The sequence below is a fragment of the Orcinus orca genome, chromosome 19 (genome assembly GCF_937001465.1).
Source record: "Orcinus orca chromosome 19, mOrcOrc1.1, whole genome shotgun sequence".
NCBI lineage: Eukaryota > Metazoa > Chordata > Mammalia > Artiodactyla > Delphinidae > Orcinus > Orcinus orca.
Genome location: NC_064577.1, coordinates 48,404,681 through 48,420,337, shown reverse-complemented (window position 1 = coordinate 48,420,337; position 15,657 = coordinate 48,404,681). Strand labels below are relative to the sequence as shown.

The 15,657-nt window shown below is 55.2% G+C and overlaps 2 protein-coding genes across 4 annotated transcripts; both read left to right on the top strand.

The window, feature by feature from the left end:
- Window positions 1-1,834: 1,834 nt before the first annotated feature.
- On the top strand, window positions 1,835-10,347 carry DHRS11 (dehydrogenase/reductase 11). 2 transcript variants are annotated; one of them, XM_004271722.3, is made up of 7 exons: window positions 1,835-2,434; window positions 5,231-5,440; window positions 7,768-7,862; window positions 8,495-8,624; window positions 9,251-9,343; window positions 9,542-9,607; window positions 9,732-10,347. In XM_004271722.3, the coding sequence occupies exons 1-7, from the start codon at window positions 2,303-2,305 to the stop codon at window positions 9,771-9,773; spliced, it is 768 nt and encodes a 255-aa protein (XP_004271770.1). In that variant the 5' UTR covers window positions 1,835-2,302; the 3' UTR covers window positions 9,774-10,347. The 2 variants fall into 2 exon arrangements, with proteins under 2 accessions (XP_004271770.1, XP_049557352.1); XM_049701395.1 differs by lacking the exon at window positions 1,835-2,434 and adding an exon at window positions 2,450-4,849 and having other exon boundaries at window positions 9,542-10,347.
- An 826-nt stretch (window positions 10,348-11,173) lies between these two features.
- On the top strand, window positions 11,174-15,362 carry MRM1 (mitochondrial rRNA methyltransferase 1). 2 transcript variants are annotated; one of them, XM_012533751.3, is made up of 5 exons: window positions 11,176-11,955; window positions 12,157-12,250; window positions 14,070-14,202; window positions 14,305-14,424; window positions 14,629-15,362. In XM_012533751.3, the coding sequence occupies exons 1-5, from the start codon at window positions 11,393-11,395 to the stop codon at window positions 14,772-14,774; spliced, it is 1,056 nt and encodes a 351-aa protein (XP_012389205.1). In that variant the 5' UTR covers window positions 11,176-11,392; the 3' UTR covers window positions 14,775-15,362. The 2 variants fall into 2 exon arrangements, with proteins under 2 accessions (XP_033287490.1, XP_012389205.1); XM_033431599.2 differs by lacking the exon at window positions 14,305-14,424 and having other exon boundaries at window positions 11,174-11,955.
- The last annotated feature ends 295 nt before the right edge of the window (window positions 15,363-15,657 follow it).

Sequence of the window (15,657 nt, the reverse complement as noted above, 5' to 3'; positions counted from 1 at the left end):
TTTGGTGTACATGTTTCTGCTTAATGTGTGGCAGTATTTTAATTTGCCACCTGTGGTCTTGGTACTTGGCCAGTGTTGATGTTAGAGAGGATGAGGAGCAAATGAGGAGAGAGAGACAGATTGCTGAAGACAAATTCTTCCCTTCATCAGAGTTGACAACCGAGAAAAGCAGTTTCCAGGCTTCTGCTTTGAAAGAATAAGTTTGCTGCGATACCTTTAAATACTGGCTAGCATCTTACTTCCTCATGAGACTTTTAATTGCTGTTATTAATAAAGTTCCCTGATACATAACACAAAGCACCTTAAATTCAGAGGTTCATATTGAACTAGAAGAATGAGAACAAAACTTGGCAGAATTTCAACCAAAGGTTTGCTGATAAGTAATTACTCAGCATGTAGAGAACTGAGAGCACTGAGGGCTAACCACACTGCAGTCTGTATAAGTGCCTGTTCCTTATCTGGTTTCCAACAATAAGGTCACTGTGGCATTACAGTTTACTGCTTTCACAAGCTGTCTGTGAGTACTAAAGGAGGAGAGATTCCCCTAGGAGTAGCATTTGGCTGCCATTTAAAAGGTTGAGTCAATAATTCAGTAAACTCATGTGCTTAGAGTTTTGTGTCTACAGGTTGATACTTGGTGGGCAGCAGACAAATAGTGGGACGGCCAATACCTCTGTGCGGTGGGGATGGAGTGAATTTTATAGGCTTTCTACCACTTAATCAGACTACTAATCAGATTTCAAATGGGCAACAGCAGAAGCTTAGTGAGATTTAACTTTTGTAGTTGGTGGCATTTTTTTGATCCACCCCTGAGTTGTCTTTTCAAATCGAAGTGTTGTATAGGGATTGGGGCAGATAAAGTGAGTCATTTCTTTCTGACTCTTGTTTGCTTTCATCCTGGAATCCATAAAAAATGACTAAGGGTCTCCCACAGCCCTTGGCTCTGAGCCCAAACCCCTCTCCACCACCCTGTCGCAGTCAGGTTCTCTTGAGATCCCTAAATTAAGCAAGGGCTGGTTTTATTTTGTTTTAATCTTTGCCTCTGGGGCCAAACACAGGAGTGCTTGTTGAATGAATAAACCAGCCACGTTCACTGATTATTCCATTGCTTGCAGTAGCAGGATTCCAGTAGTTATGCAGAGATGTTTTCTCTTTGGAAGGATGGCTATATAAAGAATGCAGAAGTGAAGCAGTTTTCATGCTTTGATGGAATATCCTTAGTGGTCAGAAAAGTGAGTTCTACTTTGGACAGAACCAACAACCTAAGAAGAGACAAAGGAGAGTGGAGTGAAGGCAGTTTAGGAGCACATCCCCTGGCCTAATACTGGACTGCTTGCCATCCAAGCCAGGCTTCACATTTGTCTCAGTATAGTCTATAGAATGAAAGTGTTAATAGGTACTGTCTCATATGGCTCTTGGGCATATTAATATATTTAAAGTGCTTATAAAAGTGCCTGTCACACAGTAAGCGCTCAATAAATGTTAGCTATTGCTTTAATCTCTTACATACACAGTGATACATTTGCTCCAATGGGAGTGGGAAGGCTTAGGAAAGTTGTAGACTGTAGGCCATTAGGGACACAACCCCCCCAATACCCGTGTACTTGGGGGTCTTTGCATTTTTAACCATCAGTTCTCCTTGGTTAGTAAGGCCAAGGGGTCAGGTAGGGTTGAAAGCCCCTCCCAAGGTCACCCAGCGTTTATGGCTGAGACACTCAGCCCTTTCTGAGCTGAATCCTTCCCATCAGCCACCGGCTGGTTTAGGAAGGCGTTGGAGTCACCTTAAGTGCCCTTAATTTCTCTTCCTGGCCTTAGGGGTCAGGAACAGGGAAGGCAGACCGAGCAGGAGGCAGGAGTACGTGCGTTCTCGGGCCTCGTGCAAGCCCCCGCGAAACTTCGTTTTCCTCCCCGGAGGGTAGGAGCTCACCAGGAAAGCAGGACCGCGAGCTCCCAGCACCCTCCGGCCCTGTCCCGCGAAGAGCGGTTTCCTCCCGGCGCAGACTGGGCGGGGCCGGAGGGGGCGGGGTCGTGCCCTCAATGCACGCGCAGGGGGCGGGGTGGCCAGGCCGCTGTTGGTCCTCTGGCAACTGCGGAGCAGCGGAGGGTGGAGCCGGGGGCGGAGGCAGGCCAGAGTGGAGGCAGGTCCAGGCGCAGCTGTTACTGGGGCAGGTCGGGGGCGGTTGCCGCGGTGGTGACAAGAGAGTGGCCGGGTCCCTACGACCCGGGGCGGAGCTCTGCGATCCAAGTGCTCGGCTCCCCAAGAGAGGTGGGCGGGCGGCTCGGGACCCTGGCCAGGGCCGGCATGGAGCGGTGGCGTGACCGGCTGGCACTGGTGACGGGAGCCTCGGGGGGCGTCGGCGCGGCTGTGGCCCGAGCCCTGGTCCAGCAGGGACTGAAGGTGGTGGGTTGTGCCCGCACCGTGAGCAACATCGAGGTAAGGCCCTGCTGGGGAAAGGGTCGCTCTGGGTGGCGTCGTTTAGGCCGCGCTAGGGTCCAGGTGGGGGATGGGGAGTGGTCGGAGCCAAGCTGTCACGCTGCCCTCACTTGCCCGCCACCCCAGGGTCACTTGCAGCAGGCTCAGGGGCAAGAGAGACGGATGCCTAGGTGGAGGGGACCTAGGTGCTTTTGGACCCCTCAGGGCAGGACTCCACCTTCGCTTTTCAAAGTCCAGTCTTTTAAGGAGCCTTTTTTCCTGACAGCCTCTACTCCAGTATACCAAATCTCTGACTCACTGGCATCTTTCTCCTTCTCTCCGACCTGCATGCCCGGGTTGGCTGAGGAAGGAGAAGCCAGAGATCAGGGGCTAAGCCAGGGAGAAGGAAAGAAAGCTTTCCCGCCTCAGTGGCTAAGTTGGCTACTGGATTGCTTCCTCTGGTCCCCAGACCTAGCCCGCAAAGCCAAGCAAAGTGAGCAGGTTTTGATCATGATCATTTTCACCCAGGACTGCGAGTGGGGTTGGGGTGGGAGTGGAACTTTTCCGAAGAGGCTCAGCTCCATCTTCCCCCAAAATGTGAGGGTTAGCCCCTACCCGATGGACATAAGGGACAAATGGGATATATAGGTAGACCTTTCTGCAATCTCACTGTCCCAGGTGGGACTGACTAGGTGAAATGGGACATTGAACATGTGAGCCCTGGGGGACAAAGCATTGTGGAACTGAACCTCCTGGTTTTTGTCTTAACATGGGTTGGGACCCCCAAGAGTTGTGAGCGATAAGAGCTCAGAGAAAACTGAAATGAAGTTGGCTATGTTGGAGCAGGGAGGAAGAATACAAGCAATTTCCATCATAGGATCACTTTGGATTTGCCCCTGGCAAGACCCCTCTCAGGAATTGGGCTAGTGCTTAGCTTTCTCTCCACCCTTGCTCAAAGTCCCTGGGCTGGGAGAGGGTGAGGAGGCCTTGGGTGGGGGCAGAGCGGGAAGGTGTACCGGAAGGAGGACGGTTCCCCCCGGTTCCCCACCCCCACCCCGCCGCCCTGCTGCTGACCAAAGGTGCACTTTATAGCCTCCTAGATAGTCCCAAGGTCACCTGGCTATACTGTTGCCCCACTCTGCCCCTCCCTTTCTCCTTTCCTGAGGCGCTCAGGGCCCAGCCCGCACTTTGGAGCCTACAGGATCAGACCAGGGATTAGACCACTTGATTCCCTAATTCTAAAGCCACTCTTGCCTTCTCTTCCTACCACTTCCCGACCCCAAACCAGCCAGGAAAGGGGTTCCTGAGCCCAAAGGAGATCCCCAGGCTGATCACTCAGCCCCAGGGTATCTCCTTTAATGAGGGAAGAATGGTTCTGCTGTGACGGGACTGACATGATTTCGGGTCATTTTTGAGGATAGATGAGGACAGGTAGAGCATAGAAGGCAGTGACAGGGAGTCCCTCCATTCTGGCTTTCCTGCAGGGCTTTGAGTCCGGAGGAGGAAGGGAGAAGTTGAATGCCAGCGGAGGGGAGAATTCCAGGCTGCTTTGGCTGGTTGATTCACTCATTCGTCGATACTAAAACAAAATTTGAGCTCTGGCCTCCTACAGTGAGCAGCCCTATTTCGTGAGGTGGTCTTGAGTAGGTGAAATCAGGTGAAAGGGGACTTCTGGGTCCCTGAGGACTGTACCTCTTAAGCTCTTGGCAAGTTAAAGCAGAAAAGAATTTCCTATGTCACCTGACCCGACCCTTTACTCTCAGCTTGGTCTGGGGGAAGGAAGGTGTTCCAGGGCGGCTGGCCAAGCCGGCCTTCCTCTAGGGCACCCTGCACCCGCCAACCCTCTCCCTCCCACACATGTACATAGTCACCTTCACGAGGCTCGGGTGCCCGGTCACTGGCCTCCAAGGCTACCACATAGCTTGTTTTCTTCCTGATTCTTCCTGATTCTGAATGGCAGCTTCCCTCATAGCCATCTCTCAATGGCCCGTCTTTCTCAGATCTTTCTCTCTCAGGGATCCTCAGTGTCTTGAGGACCCTGGCAATGCACAGGGGTACCCAATGTCACCTGCCACCTGGCTTGGCTCATGGTATCCAGAGAAACTTTGGGGTGGAAGGTGGTGCACCGTGGGTCAGAGAGAAAGAATCCGTCCCGACTTCCTGACCCTTTCTATAGACGGAATGAGGGGAGACTGGCAGTTGGGCTCAACTGAAAAGTACGTGTGAGGACTCTGAGCCAACTGGCTGCAGTTTGTGGAGGGAGGGCGATAGTTTAGATATAAGCCCTTCTGGGAGGGACTGGATGGAGTGATGGGAGAGAAGAGAATCGAGGCCCTGGTGTAACCAGCTCAGTGACTCTTGGCACTGGCAGAAGCAGCAGGGGGTTGAGTCCGGAGAGGGACATAGGGGAGGCTTGCATCTCCCCTATGAGCGGAGGTGTGTTCCTATTGGGAGAGAGTCAGAAAAGAGATATCACTCCATTCCCAGGATCCCTGGGCCCCTTCCCTGACACACTCACAGCCTCAGCCCTTCTCCCCTTTTAGACCTGAAGACTCGAGTTAATCCCTCAGGTTCCTCCATGGATGGTCTCAGCCTCCCCTCCCTCCCTCAGGGAGAGCTCTCACCACCCCCCACCCCCGGGACTTTGACCAAAGAGGACACGCTTTGGGGATGGGCAGTCCCAACATCTCTGTGGCTGCAAGTTGGCCACCAAAGGCGAGAGTTCTGTGAGCAGTGACACCGGTGGGAGGTTATCTCCGGGTGGGGAGGCGTGGAGTGAGCGGCTCACCTCAGTTAGACCCCTGTTGGGTTTCATAGGAGCTGGCTGCCGAATGTAAGAGTGCAGGCTACCCCGGGACTTTGATGCCCTACAGATGTGACCTGTCAAATGAGGAGGACATCCTCTCCATGTTCTCGGCGGTCCGCTCTCAGCACAGTGGTGTGGACATCTGTATCAACAACGCTGGCTTGGCCCGGCCTGACACCCTGCTCTCAGGCAGCACCAGCGGTTGGAAGGACATGTTCAATGTAAGGGCTGCAGGCCTGTGGCTGGGGATGACAGGGATGGGGGAGAGGCTGGGAGAAGAGCGGGGAGCCAGGAGCCAGGGGGCTGCTGGGGATAGACATCTACTGAGAGGGGCCTTCAGTTTCCTACCTGGGGCACTCTCCCCTGCTTCTCCTCCCCTGAAGGAGAGAGAGTGGATGAATGGCCATATCTTTTTCATTCTTCTTTCCTTTGAGCCCCTGGGGGCAGTTCTTAAAGTGTAGGCTGATTTCTTTCTATTGAACGTCCCCAAGTGTCAGCACTGTGCTGAGGCCTTGGGACCATGGTCTTATGGGAAGAAAAGGAACCAAGAGACAGGAGATGAAGAAGATGATGATCTCACTCAGCCCCGCCAGTAACTATGTGGCTTCAGGCAGGTAGTTACGCTGTCTGAGCTTCAGTCTTGTCACATTTAATTGGGATGAAACACACCTAGACCATCAATATCTGGGGTCACAAACTCCAGTGTCCCCTGGGGCTGGGTAGGTACATAAAGGAGGGAGGCGGGTCATATGGGAAAGCACATGGATGTCTGGGGGTGGCTGCGCTGCAGTCTGGGCAGTGCGGGCAGATCCTGTGACTTCTCTGAGAGCAGAGGGGACCTAGATTTTCATGTGGAACCTCACCCCGCCCATTCACCAAAACCTCAGCTCCAGGAGGGCAAGGAGTTTTGTCTATTGTACTCTCTGTCATAGCCTCAGCCTGCAAACGCTCCACAGGTAATTTTTGAATATATGAAACCTTCCAATACATATTGGAAGTGAATTTTAAAATGTTTCGAAACCATGTGTGGACCAAACACAGCCTTCAGGACATGGGTTTTCAACTTCTAGACTGTATTGTGAGGCGATATTGGGGTATGAAAATATTCTGAGACGTCGAAAGCGTTGTGTAAATGGGATGCTTCTTTCCCCTCACAATCCTTTTCACATGTGCTCACAATAGATTTAGCACCTAACAGGGGCTTGGGCCCAGAAATATGCAATGGAAGTTGAAACAATAAACGGGAGATGAAGCACTGCCTTTGCCCTCAGAGAGCCTTCTGGGAGATCCGAGTTGCGGTCGTCACCTGCAGTAAGGGAGTCTTTAAACCTGGGCCTCAGCTTACCCATCTGTAAAGCGAGGCACATATATTAAATCCCTGAGACCCCTTTCAGCTTGAACACTATGTAATTCTCTTAGGATCGTCTTATGAGGCATCTCCCAATAGAACCACATCATTGAACACACAGGGAACCCCTGACCCCTGTACCTAGGAGAATCCACTCCCCTGGCCCAAGGAGATCTGTTTCTCTTACTCCATCCATCCGTCCTCAGGAGCTCAGTTCTCTGCCCCAGAAACCCACATTGTTAAGAGGGCCAGAAGCAGGGCTGGAAACCTCTTATGTCCTGCCGTGAATGCTGGGGCAGGTTTACACCGAAGTATTTGTCCTGATGCCTGGCTCTGACACCCGATAAAGAGAAACATCTAATCTCCCGGCTGGTCTCCTCTCTTCCCCAGAGGAGAGAGCGAAGACCTGCTGAAAGCTTTATCGCAGCTTGTCCTCGTGGGTGAGGCTAAAGGGGTGGGGCTGGGCAGGAGCTTTAGAGCAGCGACACTTCTTCAGGCCTCTGCTCCAGGAAGGGCGGGGATCTGGGGTCACCTCTGCCAGAGGAGCAGGAGTGGGAGGGGGCCAAGGAAGGCAGGAAGCCCCCATGCCCTTGGGACGTCCCTTGCCATCCTGTGACAAGTTACCCCACGCTCTGAAGAGTCTCTGTGCCTAGTCTTACAGATGGAACAGAGGTTAAAGGAAGGCGTGGAATGAAGGAGGATCAGGCCTTCTCCTCTCCACTGTAGTCTCAGGGGAGGGACAGGAAAGGCACAGAGACTAGTGGGTAAGGTGGGGAGAGGCTAAGATCTGTCCTGAGGAGAGAGATTTTTAAAGTCTTTTTTGGATGGATTTTAGGCTGTTTAGGAGAGAGGCGAGCCAGTGAAGAGTAGGGCATTTGGAGAAGAAAGGAGATGATTCCCTAAGGTAGAGGTCCCGCTGTTTGCACAGGAGACGGCCAAGACAGGGAGGGTTCCTGGGTCGTGGGTGCGTTTGGGGGGCATCGTCCAGGGAGAGGTGCTTCCTCTGCTGTCAGCTGGGGCTGGTGACTTGAGGGGGAGGAACCTAAAGCCAGCTGCCCTGTCCCCTTCATTGGTCTCTGGTAGGATCTGGACTCTGTTTTGGATTCCACCTGCCCCCCCAACCGCAGGGTGCTCTGTGGCTCCATCACCTGCTCAGATGGGCCCAAGCTGGAGACACCCCATTGCCCCTCTGGCCTGCAGGTGAACGTGCTGGCCCTCAGCATCTGCACACGGGAAGCCTACCAGTCCATGAGGGAGCGGAAGGTGGATGACGGGCACATCATTAACATCAACAGGTGAGGCCGGTGGCCGAGGGCTAGAGTTCAGATCACCACGCACCCTCCAAGCTGGGTGATCTGCTGCGGCTCATTTGACCTCTTGGACCTCAGTTTCCTGGGTGGTAGAACAGGGATTTAACACCCAGTTAATATCCAAATGGCACGACTGTGGTGAGGGGAAGAATAGTATGTGTCAAATGCCAGCCCCTAGTTGGCTGGAAGGGGTAGCTCAGCCCCTTTGCAGCTGAAGCCTGGGGGCTCTCCTGGGACTGAGGTTCTCCATTCCTCAGGCCGCAGCATGAACCTCACCTCGTGGCACAAAGACTGCACAGTCTCTGTCACTGGGGAGTCCCCGGAGACGTGGCCTCTGTCCCACAGATCTCCCAATAGAACCACATCAGAGAACACACAGATGAAATCGTGTTTTGACAACCTGCGTGGACTGGAGGGTGAATGCTGTGGTCGGCGTAGGGAGGACTTCTAGGAAGAGTGGGGCTCACAGATGCTGCTTGAATTACAGGAGCTGGGCCAGTGGCCCTGAGGATGGCCTCTGGAGGTCCCGCTTAGAAGGCGTCCAGGGGGTGGGGTTGGCTGGTACAGCAGGGGGCACTGCTTCACTCTCTCCTTTCCCCTTCCTTCCTCCCACCCAGCATGTCTGGCCACCAAGTGCCACCCCAGTCCGTGGCCCATTTCTACAGTGCTACCAAGTATGCCGTCACTGCGCTGACAGAGGGGCTGAGGCAAGAGCTTCGGGAGGCCCAGACCCACATCCGAGCCACGGTGAGGGGTGGCCTGGCCCTGGTGGGGGTTGAGAGGCACAGGCCCGCTCACCCCACACACTCGCGGCCCGGGGGCCCATGTCCTGGCTGTACTGCTTAGAGCTCCCGGGTCTGTACTGGGCCCACATCTACTGGGCTCTGCGGCTACTTGCATGGCCCTGCTGAGTACCTGAGTTCCCGCATTTCTCAGACTTTGAGGTGGGAGGCGGGTGACCTGAAGGGAACATGGTGGGGTGAGACTGAGGGAAAGCAAGGGATTGTGGGAAACCACGGCTGGAAAGGGGGACTCTGGGCTCTTTCCTTGAAGGCTGTATGACCTTGGGTGACTCGCTCAACCTCCCCAAACCTCAGTCTTCTCATCTGTAAAATGGAGATGATAATACCTCTCAGGTTATGAGGTTTTAAGGGACACCACTTTGTAAAACTGACCTGGCTTATAGTAATGGCTCTGTAGCTGGTAGGAATCATTCTGATAATCCCCAGTGGCAGCTTTGGAGGGAGGAGGTGGCTGCTGGACATCGGGCAGCCATCACTGTGAAGCTGGGGCCCTTTGGCTTCCATCCTTTCTCTGCAACCTCCCCAAGGCCTGGGGCTCAGCTCCTGAGCAGGCTGTCTCTGTTGGCCCAGTGCATCTCTCCAGGAGTGGTGGAGACACAATTCGCCTTCAAACTCCATGACAAGGACCCTGAGAAGGCAGCTGCCACCTATGAACACATGAAGGTGGGGCCCAGTGAAGCCATTCACTTCCTAAATGAAGGCAGAGGGAACCCTGGCCTTTAGACCTCGCTGTTCTAGCCAGCCTGTCGCCCCTCCTGCAGGGTGGGGGTGGGAATGGCGGTGCTGGAGAGGACCTCAGTGGTGGGAGGGGACTTGGATCCATCCTGCCCTCATCTCACCCCTTTCCCCTGGTGCTCTCAGTGTCTCAAACCTGAGGATGTGGCCAAGGCTGTCATCTATGTCCTCAGCACCCCGCCACATGTCCAGGTGAGTCTGGCCTTGGATGTCCATCCCCCAGAGGAGCCCGACCGTCCCCAGAGGAGAAGAGCAGGGAGGCTTTAAGGGGGTGGGGAGAGGGTCCTGGCTGCCTCAAGCCTTGTGCCTTCTGCAGATCGGAGACATCCAGATGAGGCCCACGGAGCAGGTGACCTAGTTTCCTGTGGGGAGCTCCTCCTTCCCTCCCTGCCCCTCAAGGCTTGGCACCTGCCTCTGGATGTGGGGTGTTGATTTCTGGACCCTTGGATTCCACTTCCTTTCCCCACCCCCAGCAGGGGCTAGAAAACTTGTTTGAGATTTCATATAATCTTGTCAAATTGTTTCCACCGAATTTGCAAAATGGGCAGGGGAGAGGAGGTGTTTGTTTGCCCTGCTGAGTCCTTCTTGGGCTCCTTGGCCTTTGTTCGCTGTCCTTGGCCTCTTCCCGTTGACCTGGGAAAGGGGCTGTGGCCAAAAGTGGGGCTTTCCCCTATCTTCTTGCACCCCACCCCCGTCCCTTCAGGATGAGGCGGCAGAGGGAAGCCCTCACCTTCCATCTGAATGGATTTCGGGGCTCTGGGCTTCCTCCTTTCCCTGCGTCCCACCCCCCACCCCATCTATTCCCCGTCCCAGTTCTCCAGCCCCACTGTGGCTTCTCAGCCCCCGGTGGGGTCCTCACTCCACTCTATGGCAGCAGAGTACCAGGGCCTGCCTCCCATGTGGGTTTCACTGTGATCATTAAAAAAGAAAAACTACGAAAACCTGCCCTGGCTTCGGAAGTGTCTTTCAGGTCTTCCCCCTTGCTGTGATCAGGAATGGTTGTGTCTCAGAGTTTCTTCCAGGAGAGTGGGAAGGTGGATGGATTGGGGGCATCACTCCTGGAGTGTGCATTACCTTTGAGCTGGGTCTTGAAAATGGGTAGGAGTTTGCCTGCCAGAAAAGAAGACAACGGGGCTTGCAAGGCGGGGAGGCCCGGAAGAGCATGCGGTGTTGTGGGAACAGCACAGAACTTAGTGCAGGAGTGAGGTGGGGTTGAAAAGGTAGCTCCTTGCCTGGATCCCCCGGAGGTCTGAGTGCTGAGCAAGGAGTCTGGCCATTACCTGTGGGCCAAGGGCATCGGTTGGTTTGTCAGCAGGTGCAGGTCAGGCACAGAGCTGTCACTTAGAGAATCAGCACCATGGCACAGCCAAGTTATTGGTGGGGTCCTGCTGACTGGTGCCGATGGTTTGACAGGCAATGGAGGTGTAGAGGAGGGGCTGGATGTGGGAGAATCTTCTGAGGAAAGTCACCAGCGCCCGGTGGAGGACCGGATGTGGGGAGGGAGTCACCACGACTAACCAGGTTGAATAGGAAAGCCAGTACATCCCCTTAAAGTGTCCTTTGCTGGTACCAGGGTAAGTGAGGTCCTCCAGCCTCCTGGGACCTTGAAGGGTGCAGAACGCAGCCCACAGTAGGGTCAGCTCCCCGGCGAGCACCCCTCGGGCCAGTGACTGAGCGGTGGAAGTCGTCGCTCAGCCGGCCCTGCAGAGGGCGCTGTGGGCATGCGCCGTGCGGCTCCAGGCCGGGGGCGGGGCCGTCCGAACGCGGAAGCAGAGTGGCTCACGTCGGGGCCGGGAGGGGCCTGTCTAGGTTCCGCGGCCGGGTTCTGGCCAGCACACGACTGGGAATCCTGGCCTTTCCTGTATCTGAGGGGGTGGGCCGGGAGCAGCCTTCGGGTCCCCTTCACCCGCTTTCGGGGCCTGAGAGCGGGCCCCGGCGGGGTTGACCACTCCTGAGGACGCAGCTGGGGCATCGACCATGGCACTGCTCTCGGCCGTCGGGGGCGCGACCTGGCATTGCTGCGGCCGCCTCCTCACGCGTCGTTTCTCCCAAGCGTCGGGGCGTGGGGAGCGGCCTGGCGGGGAGGAGCTAAGCCGCCTGCTCCTGGATGACCTGGCGCCGACTCCGCGGCCGGCCGGGGGGCTGGAGCTTCTGTTTGGCTTGTCCCCGTGTCTCCTGGCTCTGCGGGCCGCCCGCCGACGCGTGGCCCGGCTCCTGCTCCAGGCCGGTAGGTCCAGGCTGCAGGGGGAGCGGGCCGAGCTGCTGCGCGCGGCTGAGGCGCGGGACATCCCGGTTCTGCGGCCCAGTCGGCGGAAGCTGGACGTCCTGTGCCGCTACCAGGTCCACCAGGGCGTCTGCATGGAAGTGAGCCCGCTGCGGCCCCGGCCCTGGGCTGAGGCCGGGGAGGCTCGGCCAGGAGACGACCCCCAGCAGCTGTGGCTCGTCCTCGAGGGGCTACAGGATCCCCGGAATCTTGGGGCCGTGCTGCGCTCCGCTCACTTTCTCGGAGTGGATAAAGTCATCACCAGTCGGAGAAACAGGCATGGCCTCCCCTTATTCCCCGTGTGCCCCAATTTGGAGGCGCAGCCGAGTTCCTAAGCACCTTGACTCTTGGGTGGTCCCTCAGCCAGGCCTCCCCAACGCCAAAATTCTCACCCCTAACTCTTGGGGCCTGGGGGGAGGGCACGGCACCGGGCTTGAGATCACCCAGCCTCATACGGTGGCATGGGGAAACCTTGCAGCTGCCCGCTCAGTCCTGTAGTCAGCAAGGCCAGCGCCGGGGCTATGGAGGTGATGGACGTGTTCTCCACTGATGACCTGGCCGGTTTTTTACAGGTAATGGCGCGGAGAAGGAGGGGAGGCGGGGTGTCAGTAAAGGAGAAGAAATGAGCCAAGTTAAGTCTCTCCAAGGGCCCCCAGCTAGCAGCTGATGGACGAAAGGGAGAGAAGAGGGCGTGTTGGTATCGCTTCCTACATCCTTCTAAATCCCTTTAGGAAGAGAAAGATCCGGAGTTTTAAAAACCACACATGGTAGGACTTCCCTGGCAGTCCAGTGGTTAAGACTCCGCGCTTCAAATTCAGGGGGGGCGGGTTCCATCCGCGGTCGGAATCTAAGATCCCACACGCCCCGCGGCGCGGCCAAAAAAAAAGGAAAGCACACACGCACGGAGCAGAATCTGATGTTAGGGACTTTTACTGCACTCCCTTCCGAGGCGTACATCTTTGCGCCTCCTGCGGGTTTACGCAGTGCCTCACTGCCCAGTAAGCAGGTATTCAGTAAATGCTCAGCTGTGAGGAACAGATGGCTCCTGGTTCCTCCAGGAGGGGCGCGGCTTGAAAGGCAACCTGAACAGGGACTAGTCTATGCCCTTCCCCTCGTCCTTCCCACAAGCGAAGAAACAAAGCAACAAAAGAAACCCTCAAAACCACCACCACCACCAAAAAAACCACTTCAATACCTAGGAAGGAAGGGGCAAACCTAAGTATTAATAAAACCCCTCTCCTGGTCCATACACATTTTTCTTCAGCTGTGCTTCCCTTGCTGGACACAAGGGGGCAGTACTGCCCTGTATTTAGCAGCTTCCCTGACCATCCTCTCCCAGGGCTCCCAAGTCACAGTCCTTGGATCTCTTTTCTGTATATATTCATTTCTTGTTGGCCGCATCCAATCTGATGGCTTTAAATGCCATCTATATTCGAATGCCTCCCAAACTTGTATCCCTCCTGGATCTTGCTCCTGAACCTCAGATTTACATATGTAGTTGCCTGCTCAACAGCTCTTTTTTTCTGTCTTATGGTCATTTCAAACAAGATTTCCAAATGTTCCTGTTCCTTTTGCAGACTTACCCAGCTCAACTGATGGCAACTCCTCCATGCCTTCAGTTGTTTACGCCCCAAAGCCTTGGCACCCTCCTTGATTCTTCCTACTCTCACCATGTCCCACCTGCTGGCATATCCTTTTGTTTTTACCTTGATGTTACTTCCACATTCTCACCATTTCTCACCATCTCCACTGTTACCACTCTGGTCCAAGCCACCATCATCTCTAGCCTGTATCATTGCAGAAACCTAACTGGTCTGCTTGTTTCTGCTAGTGGCTCTCAACACAGGCAGAGTGATTCTGTAGAGACATAAGTCAGACCATGTTACTAGTTCTCTGCGCAAAAAACTTTCAAAGCCTTTGCATCTCTCAGAGTAAAAGCCAAAGGCCTTCCAGTGGCTTTTGAGGTCCTACCTCACGTGGCCCTTTGTTTCCTCTCCTGTCTCAGTGGCTCCCTTTCCACTGGCCACCTTGTTCTGCTGTTCCTCATGCATGCCAGGTAAGCACCCGCCTCTGGGCCTTTGCACTTACTGATCTCTGCCTAGAATATTCCTCCCCCAGATGTCTACGTGGTGCTCCCTCACCTCCTTCAGGTCTGCATTCAAATGTCACTTCAGTGAGGCCTTCCCTGACCACCCTTCTACGAGGATGGGATTTGGGCCTGTTTTGTTCATTGCCTTATGCGAGTGCCTAGAACAGAACCTGCCCGTTCTAGGTGCTTAATAACTACTGACTGAATCTAGTGGCTCAGCGAGGGAATGAATATATGGGCAAGGCCGGGGCTCTGATGAAGGTTTGGTGAGCTAGAGCATGCTTTCTTCTTCCCTGTTTCAGGCCAAAGCCCGGCAGGGCTGGCTCGTGGCTGGCACGGTGGGCTGCCCGGGGCCTGAGATCTCCCTGTCTTCTGAGATCCCCATCACTAATTGCTTGGAGTTCCTCTGGGACCGGCCTACTCTTCTAGTGCTGGGTAGGTGGATGCCCCTGCTTTTCTGTGCTCAGACGTGCATTTTCTGAGTGCCTGTGTGAACAGCTGGGGCCTCCCTAACACTCTGGCCCCCGTACCCTGCAGGGAACGAGGGCTCTGGTCTGTCCCGGGAGGTGCAGGCCTCCTGCCAGCTTCTCCTTAGCATCCGGCCCGGCCGGCAGCTGCCTCCTGGACTCGAATCTCTAAATGTCTCCGTGGCTGCAGGTGAGTCTCCACTCCCCTTACTTCTCTGCCTTTAATCACACATGTACAGCTGGTTCATCCTAAACACGTTTCTCAGTCTTTCTGTGTCTCTGTTGCTTTATGTGCCAAATGAGGAAAATACCTGCATCCTCTTGAGGATGAGGCGAGGGAGTGCCTGGCACATGGTCCCTCCTCTTCTCCATCGTCGTCCTTCTGTCTGTGCAGGAATTCTTCTTCACTCCATTTGCAGCCAGAGGACGGGTTTCCCGGTGGAAGGGAAGAGAGAGCAACCTCTTCAAGGCCCCCAAGGTCCCTCAGCCTCGTCTGAAGTGCCCAGAGTGGCTCAGCACCCAGGACTGTCCTCCGGATGAGAAGAGGAGAGGCAAGACGGGGGTGACTTGGACCGTCCGAGGTGTGTGTGTGCTGTGGGGGCACACACATCCACACGCTGTGTGTGTGCTGTGGGGGCACACACATCCACACGCTTGAAGGTCTCTTGCCTTTTGCCTGAGTATGTGCACCCAGGCCCATGTTTAGAAACCGCTCTCCCGGGGCTGGGAGCTTTGTGGTGGAGACCAGAGGAAGTTCAGTTTCCCATTTTGGCTTTGGACTTGCAGCTGGAGATGGCAGCTTGTTAATTTCCAGGCTGTGCTGGGACAGAGGGTCTCTTTCTTTCCAGGCCCTGCCTGGAAGTCAAGGGGAAGTTCAGACATCAGAAAGGAATCAAGCGGCCCAGTCCAGGGGTCCTCTTCCTCTTGGACCAGCGTGAGAATGTAGAGGGAAGCCCGGGGCTCTCTTGCGGGCCAGACAGGTGCAAATCCAGGCTCAAACCCTGCACTACTGGGGCCTTGCGCACGTGGCTTCATCTTTTTGTGTCTTGGGGCCCTTGTCTCCACCTCTCTCACAGGGCTGTTGTGAGAATCCAATAAAACATCACCTGGTATCCAGCAGGCCCTCAACCAGTGAGCCATTATATCTGATTTCTCCATTAGGTGGCAGCCTCGCTCTTTGGTCCATAGTCTTCGGGCTGCTTTCACAGCCACCTGGGGAGATTCCTGGCTGTGGCCCTCCCCGCCCCGCCCACCCCCCCACCCAGAGGCAGGGGAACGATTAACAAATATCTCTCACCCTACTGGCCCACCAGTAACCCCCATGGGTGAGTCATCAGTCAGTCTGCCTCTGTGGAGGGACCCGCTGAACCAGAGCCTTGGCCTTTGATTCTGGGAGGTGGTGAGGACCTCGCAGCATTGCTGT

Excerpts from the sequence above, each read along its gene's own strand:
- DHRS11 (XM_004271722.3), top strand. The coding sequence starts at position 2,303 with ATGGAGCGGTGGCGTGACCGGCTGGCACTGGTGACGGGAGCCTCGGGG. Across the intron at positions 7,863-8,494 it reads CACATCATTAACATCAACAG|CATGTCTGGCCACCAAGTGC; the intron begins GTGAGGCCGGTG and ends CCTCCCACCCAG. Across the intron at positions 8,625-9,250 it reads AGACCCACATCCGAGCCACG|TGCATCTCTCCAGGAGTGGT; the intron begins GTGAGGGGTGGC and ends CTGTTGGCCCAG.
- MRM1 (XM_012533751.3), top strand. The coding sequence starts at position 11,393 with ATGGCACTGCTCTCGGCCGTCGGGGGCGCGACCTGGCATTGCTGCGGC. Across the intron at positions 12,251-14,069 it reads ACCTGGCCGGTTTTTTACAG|GCCAAAGCCCGGCAGGGCTG; the intron begins GTAATGGCGCGG and ends TCCCTGTTTCAG. Across the intron at positions 14,425-14,628 it reads AAATGTCTCCGTGGCTGCAG|GAATTCTTCTTCACTCCATT; the intron begins GTGAGTCTCCAC and ends CTGTCTGTGCAG.